This window comes from Papaver somniferum, unplaced genomic scaffold (assembly GCF_003573695.1).
Source record: "Papaver somniferum cultivar HN1 unplaced genomic scaffold, ASM357369v1 unplaced-scaffold_85, whole genome shotgun sequence".
Lineage (NCBI taxonomy): Eukaryota > Viridiplantae > Streptophyta > Magnoliopsida > Ranunculales > Papaveraceae > Papaver > Papaver somniferum.
The window spans coordinates 1-15,701 of NW_020651526.1; the positions used below are offsets into that span (position 1 = coordinate 1).

The following is a 15,701-nucleotide window of genomic DNA, read 5'->3' on the forward strand; positions in this document are numbered from 1 at the left end:
AAAAAAAAAAAAAAAGACTAGACCATGAGATCAATCGGAATAAATTTTAACACTTGGATAGCAATATGTGTGTGTTCTCCCTGTCTCCGTCGCCTAAACAAGCGTGGAATGCAGGACCCGTGGGAACTATCATGTAATCTGCTGACAAGAAGCATGCGCTTGGATTAAAAATATATATCCATGCATTTAAAGAAAAAAAAAAAATCGAAAAAGAACGAAAAATTGTTCTATGTAGTCAACCACTGGTTCCCTTGTATATGCCAGTTTGTTGATCTAGATTTAGGTTATCGACCACTGGTTCCCTTGTATATGCCAGTTTGTCGTAATTAGTCAGACCAGTATCTCAATCCATTAGGATAGGTTTATTTTGGCAGTGGCCTTCAGACATATATGAGAAACATTGTTCACTTAGTCAACATCAAAACCATCTATGTTTTTCTATATCCATCTCTTAGTCTTTCCATGTGTTAAGTATTGACTCCGAATATGATGTCCATTGTGAAACTATCTTAGTAGAGCTCTGTCACTTATATATGAATTTTAGTATGCTTGAGTGCAAACTCGTGTACAACAATTGGAATTTCGCTTCAGGGTATTTGCTCCAATAATCAATAAGTATGCCAACCAAGGAGGTTCTTTAGTGCTTTCCAAGATTTTGCATAGATAGTTAGGGTATGGAGTAAAGATTTTGTGACTATATCTCTGGTAAGCCCTCCCGAGACTATAACTCGGCCACTAGGGCCACATAGGGGGTTCAAAGGCTTATTTCATACGCTAAATGCAATCGACAATGCCTGCGAAAGTGAGTTAGGATTTTATTTTATTTTGTAGTTTTATTTTGCTCGGGACTAGCAAATAATAAGTTTGGGGGTATTTGATAGACTCATTTATGTGTCTAATATAGCTCAATTGTATATATTGTTAGTGCTCGATTTTGTACTTATTTGGTTATTTTATTTGTTTGTAGGTGTTTTTAGAAGAATAAAGTTTTGCGGCGAAATTTGCTGAAAATGCGGCGTTTGGACCTTTGTTGATAGAGTACCAGAAGCGCCCCGGAAGAGTACCCGAAGTACCCCGGAAATGTCCCGGAGAAACCCCGAAAAAGTGCAAAAAAAATGTCCCAAAAAAATTACTATACGGACCCTTGATTTTGGATAAGGGGTAACCTAATTACTAAGGGGTAACCCATTTCCAAGCAACTGCTAAAGGGAGACCAGTCACAGATAAGGGGAGGTCATCTTCTCAAATTCAAACGAAATTTTCGGCGGGAAAATTTCGTTATCAGCTGCCAAATTTCGATCGGATTTTTGAAGTATTTATACTGCGATTAAATGGCTGGAAATGTTTGGGCTTACTCTGTGGACTTATAGGAAGCTAACATGGGTGATTTGAAGGGCCAGAATTGGCTGAAAAATCCAGGAGAGTTAAACATAGTCGTGCTTATATCGGTTTCCTGTTTTTGGAAACTATGGAAATTATAAGGAGTTTCGTTATATTTGGACACTGAAATATCCTAGATATACATATACTAGGTATTGTGAGCGATAAAAGGAGAAGGAAATCAGCCTTTTACTGAGAGAAGAGAGTTCGACAGGAAAATATACCAAACTTGGCCGTGAAGAAAAGAAGAGATTTCGTTAGGATTCGGTGGACCTATTGTGTATAAAAAGGTTGGGTTGAGTCTTAGAAAGGTTATCAGAGAGTTTGGGGAAGTTTAGAGACCAGCAGAGACGCACAGGAGAAGCCGCAGGAAAAGTTTCCTGCTACTGCGAGGAAGAAGAAGGTGGCGAAGAACAGACGGCCCAGAACCGTCTTTCTTTGGCAGTCTTAAAATTGCAGAGACAGCGACAGCGCAGAGCAACTATCGTTGTTTTCCACTACAGCAGTCTTATTTTTACCTTTTCTCTCTGGACGCCTCCTATGGGTCGCAGATCACTATTTTCATTCTTTTCTCATCTTTTAATCAACTTTTGAGCTATAAACATGTATTTTGAGCAAGTGATTAATATGAGAAGCTAAACCCCAACACTGGGATGACGGAGGAAGCCCTATTTCACACATGTGGTAATTCTAAGAATTCTTTTATGACTATTTGCATGGATATTTAATTGATTTACGATTTTTATTGAATGGGTGTGATTTCGTTTGATGGTGTATGCTTGGTATATGTATTTTTTATACATCATGCTTTTGATTTACAGTCATTGCTTTTCAAAAATCTATTTTTTGGCAAAGAAAAAGAGTCCTTTTGAGTTATTATTGTTTGAAATTATTATTTGAGTCACATGAATGGAATTTGGTGGAATCTTGTGACAACTATTTTGTGTATATACTTTTTGCTTCATGTTATTGCCTCACCATTTGGTGTGGCAAGAAATCCATCTTTTGCCACTGTACCTTGAAGGGGTGGCAATTATTTCTTGCCACCCAGGCTGTTGCCACGGGTGTGGCAAAATATTTTATGTGGCAAAAAGGTATAGCCACACTAAATATGGGTTGTTTCCACCTTTATGACATGTTGCAATATACCCATTTTCTTGTAGTGTTTTCAATATCTGATGTGCAGATGGGAAGCTATAGTGAGAGAGTGAGTCTTAAGGTTTCTGTTTTGTGGTCACACGCACTTTAGCCTAAATATAGGTCTTTGTCGTTGGTTTTTTACTTCTTTGTAATTCTTTATTCTTTTATCTATGTATTTATTCTAAATAGTTTTTTGTTGTTATCCAAGGTCCTTTCGCGTGGTCCGGACTTACGAGACTGTTAACTACCTCGCCTATGTAATTTACAACGTTTGCTGTTGAAAATGTGGAACACAAGAGGTTTCTTGCGAGCTGCAGCATATTTACTCAAGATTTCTCCTAATATAACTCAATTGGCTCTTATATCAAAGGAGGTAACATTATTTAACCAAGCTCTCCTTCTTTCAATTTGGCATGTGATGTTGTTCCAACAGTTATCTCATTTAGCGACATATATTTTTGTGTCACATCTAAACTTGAAGTGTTTCATATTTTGTATTATTCTCATTTGAGTGACATATCCTTTGTTATGATTGTTTTGGTGGTATAGTAAAGTTTAGCGAATGTTGGAGATGACTGGGAAACATGATTGTCATCGCCGGGAATGTTGTCTCACCTCAAGTATGTCCTGATTATAGGAGTGGTAGGATGTGTTGCTGAGATCAAACTTCCTAGTTTTTTGTTGAAAATTGCAAAGGTTTTTAGAGGAAGTTTCTGTAAAATTTCGTTCTAATACTGGCTCGAAACTGATTTCGCAATTTATGAAGAATCTAGAAGCATGTCTTAGAGCTTCTTCCAGTATCATCCGACGGTGGTGGAAACTTATTAAGTGACGTTCTGAGCCTTTGCTAGAAGATGCAGCAAAGATGTAGTTAGATAATCAGATGTAATTTACTAACAAAAAATACTTCTTCACTCGGCCAAAAAGCAAGATATTGCTGTCGGAGCAGCCTCAACACCGAGTAATTTGATGTTTTTACTTTCTGTTTTGCATCTGTTTTCGTCAAATGCTAATTGACCAATTTTTCAGAAATACCCAGTTATGTCTGTTAACGTATAAACATCGGATTTTTTTATTATTACTTTTTCTTTTTATAATATTATATTTAGTTTATTTTTGACTGGGACCACACCATTTTTACCGATGCCTTTTCGATGTGTAGACATTACATGTAAATATATGTAAATATCCAGAATCTAGGCATAATATTATATTGGATAAATGTAGATATCCATGTTTCAAAGTCTAAACATCCGATACTATTCATAAAATATGTCGGTCAAAATATGTGGAAATCAGGCTATAAATAGGTAGACATTGGGCTATAAAGGGTATCTTAGGTATTATGTAAAGGCACTTCTACTTTTGGAAGATTTTCAAAATCAATCATACATCCGGAAGACTTTGACCAATCAATCCCATCCGAGGTACTTTCTTCCGTATATTCCAGCCACTGCGAATGTTAATGCTTAGCCGAGATGGCTCCTAGATTCATCAAACATTCACATCTTCAAGTTAACAAAAGACTAGTTTAGAAAACACCTAACAAATTTTTTGGCACAAACTGCACAATAATAAAACCTGATCTGCATTCTACAAGTTCAAGTAAAAGTAAGACAATGACTCTTCAAATGGAATGACCCCAGCCACCACTTAGCTATGTCACGTTATCACAAGTACCACCACTTTAGACTGCCACAATACCTACTACTCCTGTTGCATTATTAGCTTTTGCATAGCCGTGGTACACAGGTACTTTTTTTTATGTTGTTGCCTTTGTAAAATTCAGAAAAGACAGTAGCCAATCAAAGGCTAATCTAGTAATTAGACTGATGTGGACTTAAATCCATTTCCCTGGTCATAATATATGAAACATAACTCCATTGATAACAAGTAAACTGTTTTATAATATATGAAAAAAATTTCACAGTTCTTGCACTATTTAATGTTCCAAACAAGTTATTAATGATTTTGCTAACTAATAAACTCCTTATGAGGCCGGTGTTGAAGTTGCACTATGTCTTGTTGTTGTTGTTGTTTTCAACATTCCTTTCCTGCAAAGTAGTAGGCTTCAATTTCCATTTACCACTGCACCGGTCTTCAACAGATCAATCAATAGTGAGGGACAACTTTTCGCTAAATCTGCAAACCCATCAGACTTCAAAACCTCTACACGTAAACATTTAATGGGTAAGAACGTACTTTTCTAACACGAAAATGATCAAACAAACTTGGTACTCCTCGTGTGAAATCTACACAAATATATAGTTAATTACTTTCTCTGAGCTCTAGATATATCACTCACTTTCCACATTTTCTGCTTTCGCTGCAACGTTTAGACATATAGTTTTCAGTTGCGAGAATTGGTGTTTGTCTGCTAGGACCAGCGTTGTTGCCACATTATTTGCAGTTATTTCTACACACAACTTTGCCTCACACATAAGTTTCAACCGGGCAAGACCAAAGCGATCAGCTGCAACTAACAAATGTTGCATAATTGTAGTTGAAGTGCAAAGGGAATCTGAATCACAAAGTTCACGTGCTATAAGAAGTTCATCCGAGTACAATTATGCAACTAACAAATGTTGCATAATTGTAGTTGAAGTGCAACACATCATATAAGTTTAAGGTAGAAGAACTATTTAATTGAATGTAGTATAATGAATTGTTAATTAAAAGCCATACCTTAAAGGCAAAGGCATCAAACTCTTCAATGGCTACTGTTTCCATGTATGGATTACCCACTAGTCCAAAAAACATGCTTTGAATACAGGAGATCGAGCTGCAAGAATAAACTTATGGGCTTTGAAGAATTCATTGCCTACCTGAATAGTAACATCAAAACCAGTTCCAGACTCTAGCAAACCCTTAAGATTCTGACTCATATTTGATGGAGGTATAGGAATAACATAATATTTCCCCTCTTTAACACGAGTTTTCACTACTCTGATTGTACAATGAAAGTTAAGACAATCTTCCTTGAGATAATTTGAGGTCTCCAGCTTCGACCTTTTCATATACCGCTCGAATCCCCTGAAAATGATGGGGAACAATAAAAGGGAGTTTCCTTACTAATATATGTATCAACGAATTGGGAGTTGTGATTGCAGAAATATGGGTCAGTTTGATTCTTTATCTCCATTGATTCAAATTATTGTTAGTACAACTAACTATAGTAAACAAGCAGAACAACTAATTTTATTGTCTAGTTCTAAAGTTTGGCACGGGCACGGGCACACACGTGCAAGAACTTTGTTCTCTAGTTCCAAATGCATTACTAGTTCTAAAGGCATGTGAATATTTTCTTCTTAATTTTTTATCCTTTTTTTGAGCTGAGTCGGTATGCTTTAAGAGCTTCTGCAATGGTCATTGTATGTTTCCTATGTGGTAACACAAACAAAACATCATGGTTGCATTGAGTCAGGATGCATTAAGAGCTTCCCAACTATCGTCGTGTGTGTTTCCTATGTGGCAACAAGAAAAAGACATCATGGTGGTATTGAATCCGGTAACAAACAAGACATCATGGTTGTTTATGCTTCCTATGTGGACATCATGGTGGTAGTGAATCGGGTAACTTACGCTGCGCACAAGGCGTAGGCTATAATCGTTTGTGCAAAAAGGCTTTGTGATGCAATTTCAATTCCTAACGAATGAGATTACTATCCTACTATTCTAGTTTTAAAACAGCTTGAATTACTCGTAAAACAGCTAAAGGATTCAACATAATCCAACAACAGTTGGAATCGGAAAACACGTACGTAACGTGAGTCATCTGGATGAAAAATTGTACATTTAGAAATGGAATGAAAACCAAATTTCCCTTCTCTAGGGTTAACTAACTTAAGCTACAAGGATAGGTACTCCTCGCTAGCTTCAGTCTCGTCGTCTGGTTGAAATTCCATAACCTATTCATGACCACCAACATTGAATTCGCCACTAGTCATGGATTCACCAACTCCTATCTCCATAGAATATCGTTTAATCTTGAATTCATGACAACCTTTCACAGCGCAAATCCACTGTGACGACGATGATATCTCGGCATCGTCGGTGTTAGGCTCGGAAATTCTTGGCCTTTTTGGGGCCATGATCGATCTTCGGATATTGAAGCTGACGGGAATCAAAGGAAAAGGATACTAAAAGGAGGAGATTTATGGAGAAATTTCGATGAAAACAGTATTGGAGCGGTAGTGGACCAATCCTCCTTTTATAGGAGAAAAAAACAATAGAACTTCTATTTGTAAGAAAATTGTAGTTACCTAATTTAAAACTAGAAGACCGCGACGCCGGCCAACGAATGAAAATATCAGGCCAAACTCAAAGACCAAATATGGAACAGCACCACCACCCTTTTGTTTTCAGTCTCTAGATCATATAGTGTTCTAAACAAAATAATCCTAGCTACTTATCCAAAAATTCCAAACACTCCTTAATCAACCAACAACTACAGCCATTACTCTGTTAAAATCGAAACGATTCAATGGTGATTTATTTGATCAACTTTGAACTGGTGTTGTGTTAATTTGATTGTATTTGAAGGAAGTTGGTAACGATATTTTTTTTCATTATCTCAAGTTTGCAGCAATGAGCATCTTTTCAAAAGTTCTCAAATGTATCGACAGGCGCTAAGAACTGCTGCATGTTCCGCTTGATGTATACGCTAGTTAAGTTTTTGGTAAATTAATGGCTCCAATCATGTGGGCACGGGGACAAGAAAATGGTCACTCAAGGACCCAGTGCACTTTCCGAATCCTTTTGTTTTCTTTTTTGATCGGCATTTTCCTTACATTTTGATTGCGATCGAAGACTTCAAAGACTGTCATTGTGGCCTTCATTGTCATAGATTTGAACACTGTACGTCTGCGTGGATATTAGACAAAAGTTAAAACAAGCCCTATGGCGCAGGCGTGGGTGTTGGAGAAACACTAAATTACTCTTACAGGTGCTGTTGTGTTTGACAGGCTTTGTGAAATAATATGGAGTCCTAAAAAAACAATTTCTCATAGTTTCCTTTAAAATTGTGCAAATACCAAAAGATTCACATTTTCTTTTTTTCTTTTTTCTTTTGGTAAGATGGAGGAGTATTATTTATCAACAGCTGCACTAATCTTCAACAGATCTGTCAATAGTGATGGACACGACTTCTCTAAATATGCATACCCATCAGACTTCATAACCTCTGCACACAAAACATTTAATGGGTAAGAAAATAATTGGTTAACCCGAAACTGAACAGACACACATGGTCTAAACACAACACTCACCTCCCAAGTTTTTGGGTTTAGCTGCAAAGTTTAGACAAACAGTTTTCAGTTGCAGGCATTGGTGTTGGTCAGCTAGGGCCAGTGTTGTTGCCACAGTGTCTGCAGTTATTTTTTCACATAATTTTTCCTCACACATGAGTTTCAATCGGGCAAGATCATAGCGATCTGCTGCAGCTAACAGATGATGCAAGATTGAAGTTGAAGTGCAAGGAGAATCCGCATTAGATAGTTCACGTGTTTCAGGAAATTCATCTGAGTACAAAAACAGCAGCATTGCCTGCCACAAACCATATAAGTTTAAGATAGAAAAACAATTAAATTTCTACATAGAGGTAAAAGTTAGATACGACTGTATTTGATAAAATTGTGAGAAAACTTACCTTAAAGACAAAGGGATCAACCTCTTTAATGGATACTGTTTCCATGTTTGGATTACCCACTACTCCGAAAAACATTGCTTTAAATACAGGAGATCGAGCCGCAAGAATCGACTTATGGGCTTTGAAGGATTCATTGCAAACCTGGATAGTAATATCAGAACCAAATTCAGATTCCAGCAAGCCCTTGAAGTTCTGACTCATATTTGATGGAGGTATAGGAATAACATAATGTTTCCCCTCTTCAACACGAGTTTGAACTACCCTCATTGTACAATGAATGGTAACACAATCGCCCTTGAGATAACTTGAGGTCTCCAACTCCGACCTCTTCATATACTCCTTGTATCCCCTGAAATTAATTCATAATGAACGTCGTTTATGCACTATGAGGTCCAAAATTGAAGAGATTTTTATATAATGTGTCAACCATTTGGGTAGCAAATAAAGTAGTTAGGACTATCCAGAATATTAGTTTGATTCTCCATCTCCATTAATTCATACTATTGAAATTTTTTTTTTATTAAAGAATTTGGTGCTAAAATTATTAAATTGCTATCTGGATGGATGAATTATCACCAACTTTACCATTGTACTACATGACATCCTCAATAATACACATCTTTGGAAGAAACTATAGTGAGCAAGCAGAACAACCAACTAATTTGTTGTCTACTTCTAAAGTCATGTAATTTTATTTTATTTTGAGACCGAGAAGAAGATGAGTGACATTAATTCGGGTAACTTGCATTGCGTAGCTATAATCGTTTGTGCACAGGCTTTGTAACGCAATTTAAATTCGTAAAGAAGGCTAAATTACTGGTGGTCTACTATTCTAGTTTCAGAACAGCTTGAATTACTCATAAAACTGATAAAAGATTCAACAACCATAGGAATCCGAAAAAACATATGTACCATGAATTTTCTGTTGTATTAAACGTTCTTGGAGATGTAGCCGTGTAATGAGCACCATGTTCCCCTTTTCCGGTTTTGTCCAGTAATTTAAATTCATGCGCTGCCCTGACTTTTGTAGGGCTAACTAACTTAACGAACACGGATATGTAATCCTTGCAAGTTTGAGTATTTCCGTCTAGATAAACAACAATAACCCAGTCATGTCCACACACACTGAATCTGCCGCTGGTCATGGATTTACCAACTCCTTGTGATCCCTTTGCTAGAGAATATCCTTCAATGTTGAACTCATGAGAACCTTCCACAGTCTCACTAATCCACCGCGTCGACGACATGATCTTTAGATATTAAAGCTCACGTAGAGACGGCAGAAGCTAGAAACAAAGGAAAAGGCAGTAAAAGGAGGAGATTTACAGAGAGAATCCAATAATCATGATCCAATAGTAATATGCAACAGTACGATAGAGTCTCTCGTAAGAAAATTCTTATTAAGCGGTCTGATATCAATCCTTCCGGAAAAGAAAAAATAGAATTTCTGGTCTAAAGAAAATCTGGTGAGCAATGCGACTATAGATTTTGGTGTGTTAAGGCATAAAATAAGTGAGTTTCCTAACACACGTTTACCTTGTTATACAAGTCTTTTGTATTTTAGGAAATTGGTTTAGTTTAGGAATCTATCTTACCTTGTAGTGCAAGGAAGACTTTGTATATATATGTGTCTTGTAAAGCCAATTAAGATCATTGAATTAATAATAAGAAGTTCTCTTAAAAGTTTGTCTTGTCTTCTTTATCTCTTATCTTCTAACTTAACCTAGTTTTTTCTTTGTATCAGATTAGTCGATCCTATGTCTTCCGTTGCCTCCACCTCTTTGGTTCTTTCCAACATGCTTACTTCCTCTCAATCAATGATGGCTTCCTCTATCTTCTCTCAACCTCACCACATCATCATTGTCAAACTCGATTACACCAATTATTCTCTTTGGCGTGCTCAGTTTCTTCCATATCTCCAAGGCTATGACCTTGACAGTTTCGTCACCGGTACAAATCCATGTCCGTCTCCAACTCTTCCCAACAACGATGAACCTAATCCGGCATATGCTCCATGGCTGAAGCAAGACCAATATTCTTCTTGGCTGGATTTTTTCCTCTCTAACCCCTGTTCATCGTCTCCAAAGTTCTCATGTTGTTTGGTCTTCCCTTGAATCTCTTTTTGCTTCCAAATCAGATGCTCATATTCATCACATGCAATGTGAACTTAGGGCTTTACGCAAAGGATCTCTTCCTATGAGAGATTACGTTGATCGAGCTTGTAACATTGTTGACAACCTCGCTGCTGCTGATACCGTTGTCACTGAATCTGAACTCCGTCACTGCATCCTCGCTGGCCTAAACACGACATATGATGCCATCGTCACTTCTCTTACAACCTCCATGGGAGACATGAAGCTAGAAGATTTCATCACCTATCTTCTCACGTTTGAACTTCGTGTTACAAACCAAAGTAAATCCATGAATTCTCAGCCTGTTGCCAATATCGCAGCCCAAAGCCCAGTCCGTTCGTTTCCTAACAGTTCCGCTCGTTCTGCTGCTCGGCCCAGTCCGTCTCAATCCCAGAGTTGGTCTTCTCTGCCTAACCCAGCTCGTTCCCAGAACCAGCCCAGTGCTTCTTCTCTCGGCCCAGCTCCTTCTCAGTCACGTTCAGAATCCAGGCTAACCTGTCAGTTATGTGGTCGCAAGAATCATGAAGCTAATGATTGTTGGAATCGCTTTGATCGCAGTTTTAGTCCACCTCGACGTCATCCACCAACCTCTGTGCCTCGTGCTTATGCTACTCACACTGGTTTGTTGCCTACTCCTTCATGGACTCCTGATAGTGGTGCTACAATTCATATAACGAATGATATTTCTCGTCTTCAAGCTTCTCATGAATATACTGGTCCGGATCAAATTCAAATGGGTAATGGTTCTTCTATTCCAATCTCCAATGTTGGATCTTCTGTTTTGGGTACTCCCAACCGTAAGTTTTGTCTTTGTAATGTTCTTCATACACCCAAAATCTCACATAATCTTTTGTTTATTTCTCGTTTTACTACTAACAATACTGTCTTATTTGAATTTCATCCAACTTTTTGCATTGTGAAGGATCGATGTACCGAGAAGGTTCTTCTTCGCGGCAGTAGGAGGGGTGGTCTCTATCAACTTGATGATTCGTTTTGGTCTTCTAAAGCCTTCATAGGGGCGTGTGCTAACTTACAAGATTGGCACTCTAGGTTAGGACATCCAATGATGCGCACAGTGCGTAAAGTTGTTTCCCAGTTTTCACTTCCGGTTTCTAGTCTGACTTTTAAGTTTTGTTCATCTTGTCATGAACATAGGAGTCACAAATTAACTTTTCCTTCCAGTAAAACTACTTATTTGAATCCATTAGATTTAATTGTCTCTGATGTTTGGGGACCTTCTCATATTTTGTCTAATGAAGGATTTAAATACTATGTCATATTTATTGATGCTTTCAGTCGCTTTACTTGGATGTTTCCTATGTCTCAGAAATCTGATGTCTTTTCTATATTATTTTTGTTTCAAAAGCATGTTGAGAATCTCTTCAATCGAAAAATCAAAATCTTTCAAACTGACAATGCGCTTGAGTACCGTAAACTTACTTCGCATCTTCAACAACTTGGTATTTTTCATCGTTTTTCATGTCCGCGTACTTCTAAACAAAATGGTTTAGTTGAACTTCGTCATCGTCATATTCGGGAAACTGGTCTTACAATTCTGGACATGGCTTCTGTACCATCCTCATATTGGTATGATTCTTTTTACACTGCTTGTTTTTTAATGAACCGTGTTCCGTTTACTTCTATTCACAACTCCTCTCCATATGAACTTCTTTTTGGTGTCTCACCAGATTACACTTTGGTTCGTGTGTTTGGTTGTTTGTGTAATCCTCACTTACGTCCATATAGATCTCATAAGATGAAGCCATTTTCTTCTCCTTGTGTATTCGTTGGTTATAGTCCATCTCAAAAGGGCTATAAGTGCCTTCATATTCCTACAGGACGGATATATGTTAGTTTTCATGTTATTTTTGACGAGACCACTTTTCCTTTCTCCGCCGCGTCTCAGCCTTCTTCGGTATCGACTCCTTCACATGTAACTTCCTATTCTCTCTTAAATTCATCTCTACCTCCGCTTCTTTCTCCTACTCCTGTGCTGTCTTCTTCTCATGAATCTTCTTTGTACGTTAGTGTTCATCAGCCGACACAGCCGCCATCTCTTTCTCCTCCGCCGTCAACAATCATTAACCGCCAGCAATCTTCTTTACCTGTTCGCAATCATCAGCCGTCACTCATTAATCATCATCATCAATCATCTGTTGTCAGTAATAATGATCTTCAGCCGTCAGTAATCATTAACTGTCAGCACCAATCATCATCCATCAGCAATGATGATCTCCAGCCACCACAAACGCCGTCAGTTCCAGTTATTGTTGTGTCAGGTTCAGCGGACACAGCCGCCACAGCCACCACTTCTTCTTATTCGCCCAATATGCAATCTTCCCCTTTTGTTTCTGATGATATTTTGTTCCCTCCTTCCTCCACTGTTGGCAATCATCCCATGGTGACACGGGCAAAAGACGGTGTTTTTAAAACAAATTCGAAATATGCCTTGATATGTGATTATCTTCTCGAACCTACTTGTATTTCACAAGCTCACAAAGATCCCGAGTGGCGTATGTCTTCTGATGATGAAATTAATGCGTTACTTCGCAATGGTACGTGGTCGTTAGTTCCATATAACTCTTCTATGAATGTTATTGGATGTAAATGGGTGTTTCGTATTAAACGCAATCTTGATGGTACAATTGCACGTCGAAAGTCACGTTTGGTTGCAAAAGGCTACAATCAGTAAGAGGGCATTGATTATTCTGAAACGTTTAGTCCGGTTGTTAAACCATGTACAAAACGTGTTATTCTTCCATTGGCTTTGTCTTCCAATTGGCCTATTCATCAACTTGATGTGCAAAATTCCTTTTTACACGGAGAGCTCCAGGAAGAAATGTATATGAAACATCCACCTGGTTACGTGGATCCTAGATTTCCTACGCATGTCTCCAAATTGCATCATTCTCTTTATGATTTCAAACAAGCTCCCCTTGTGTGGTATCACAGACTTAGTACCTTTTTGTTACACATTGGATTTGTCACTTCCAAGTGTGACCCGTCCTTGTTTCTCTCTACCGGTTCACATGGTACTATCTATTTACTGGTCTATGTGGATGACATTATTGTTACAGGCTCCAATTCTACAGGTATTCGATTCATTCTTGATCGTCTACAACTAGAATTTGCAATTAAGGATCTTGGCTTTTTATCTTATTTTCTTGGTATTGAAGCCGTTCGTACGTCCTCCGGTTTGTTTCTCTCTCAACAAAGGTACGCTCATGATCTTCTTACTCGTGCAAAAATGGATGGTGTTAAACCTATTCACACACCACTTAGTACTTCTGGGGACATCTCTTCTGATCATAGTACTTTGTTGACTGATGCCACTGAATATCGTAGTATTGTTGGTACTTTACAATATTTGACATTTACTCGTCCGGATCCGGCATATGCTGTTAATAAAGTTTGTCAATTTATGCATGCACCTACTGTGTTTCACTTGGGATTAGTAAAGCGCATACTTCGTTATCTTAAAGAGACATCTACTTTTGGTATACTTCTTCGATCGTCTCCTTCTCTACAGTTGTCTTTTAGTGGATATACTGATTCTGATTGGGCTGGCTCTCTTGAAGATAGACGTTCAACAAGTGGATATTGTGTATTTTTGGGTGGTAATATTATCTCTTGGAGTGCTCGTAAACAGAAAACCGTGTCACATTCTAATACTCAAGCAGAATATCGAGCTCTTGCTATTGCTACTGCTGAGATTATGTGGATTCAGTCACTTTTATCAGAACTCCGCGTTTCTACTCAACCACCTCCAATTCTATGGTGTGATAATCTTGGTGCGACTTATCTTACTGTAAATCCTATATTTTATGCAAGAAAGAAACACATCGAGATTGATTATCATCTTGTACGTGATCAATTTGCTTTGAAACTTCTTGATGTCAGGTTTATATCTTCTAAGGATCAAATTGCAGACATTTTTACAAAACCTTTGTCTAAAGATCGGTTTTCTCTCTTAAGGTTCAAGATCACTCGTTACGCTTGCGGGAGGGTGTTAAGGCATACAATACGTGAGTTTCCTAACACACGTTTACCTTGTTATACAAGTCTTTTATATTTTAGGATATTGATTTAGTTAAGGAATCTATCTTACCTTGTAGTGCAAGGAAGACTTTGTATATATATGTGTCTTGTAAAACCAATTAAGATCATTGAATTAATAATAAGAAGTTCTCTTAAAAGTTTGTCTTGTCTTCTTTATCTCTTCTCTTCTAAGTTAACCTAGTTGCCAATTGGTTTTGAGTTGAATGCTCGTATTCTAACATGGTATCAGAGCAGGCTATTTGCGACGAGTCAATTGACCGTGCCTTTACTCCGTGTCACCCAATTTAATTGTACACGTGTTAGACCCAACGAGGCTACATGTGAGGGGGCGTGTTGAGACTATTAGTCCCACATTGTTGGGCAATCTAAGATCCTGCGGTTTATAATTCTTTAGGGCCGCTCCACTCATTGCCAATTGGTTATGAGTTGGATGCTCGTATCACAGCCAAAACCTGTATGAGACGTGAGACCCAAGAAGACAGCGCAACCATACAACAGTCCGTATAAGTATGGAGCTACTCCACTTATTACCAATTGATTTTGAGTTGGATACACGTATTCTATCATTGATGAAACTGGGGTATATTAATATTAACCGATATGATATTGTTGTATAAGTGCCTTGAATTGAATACGTATTTTGTATTCTGTTTGGGCTTGCCCCTTAAGAGCCTTGCCATAAATCCATTTACTAATTATTGTTGGTATATCAGAGACAAGATCACTAGTCTGTACTGAAGATTTCTTATATCTTATTGAACTGACGTACAATGATCATTTAAATAGATCATGAAAGCACAACTAACACAAACGAAACTGACTCCTAAAATGATGCCAACAAACTGACTCAGTCTAATGACTTATTCAATCTCCTAAAGATAAGAAAGCTTCAACAAACTATATCTAACTCGATGACTTGCCTCTCATGCATAGCCGTTTTATTCTTCATTTCTTCCCCTAAACTGGAACTCCTCCCTTCCAGTTTAACCTTCTTTAGTTTCAATTCCCAGGCTCTTCCTTTGTTTCTCAAATGTGTCTCGTTTTACTGCTTTGGTCATGAAATCCGAGAGCTGCTCCAATGTCGGACAATACTCAAGTTGAATAATCCCATCATTCACTAGCTCGCGTAGGAAGTGATACCTGACATGTATATGCTTGCTCCTTCCATGTAGCACCAGGTTCTTTGACAGCTTGATGGTTGAGCTGTTGTCACAGAACATTACAGTCCCTTCAGCTTGTTTAACTCCAATCTCTTCTAAAATGTTCCTGAGCCATACTCCCTGACAAGCTCCATACGCAGCAGCCACAAACTCAGCCTCAGTTGTTGACAAGGTTACTATGGG

General features: G+C 38.0%; 1 protein-coding gene across 1 annotated transcript; it reads right to left on the reverse strand.

Moving 5' to 3' along the window:
- Positions 1-7,607: 7,607 nt before the first annotated feature.
- LOC113345985 (BTB/POZ and MATH domain-containing protein 3-like) lies at positions 7,608-9,414 on the reverse strand. Its single transcript, XM_026589611.1, has 4 exons — positions 9,080-9,414; positions 8,168-8,516; positions 7,788-8,064; positions 7,608-7,702 (listed from the first exon to the last, which is right to left on the reverse strand). The coding sequence occupies exons 1-4, from the start codon at positions 9,412-9,414 to the stop codon at positions 7,608-7,610; spliced, it is 1,056 nt and encodes a 351-aa protein (XP_026445396.1).
- Positions 9,415-15,701: the final 6,287 nt, after the last annotated feature.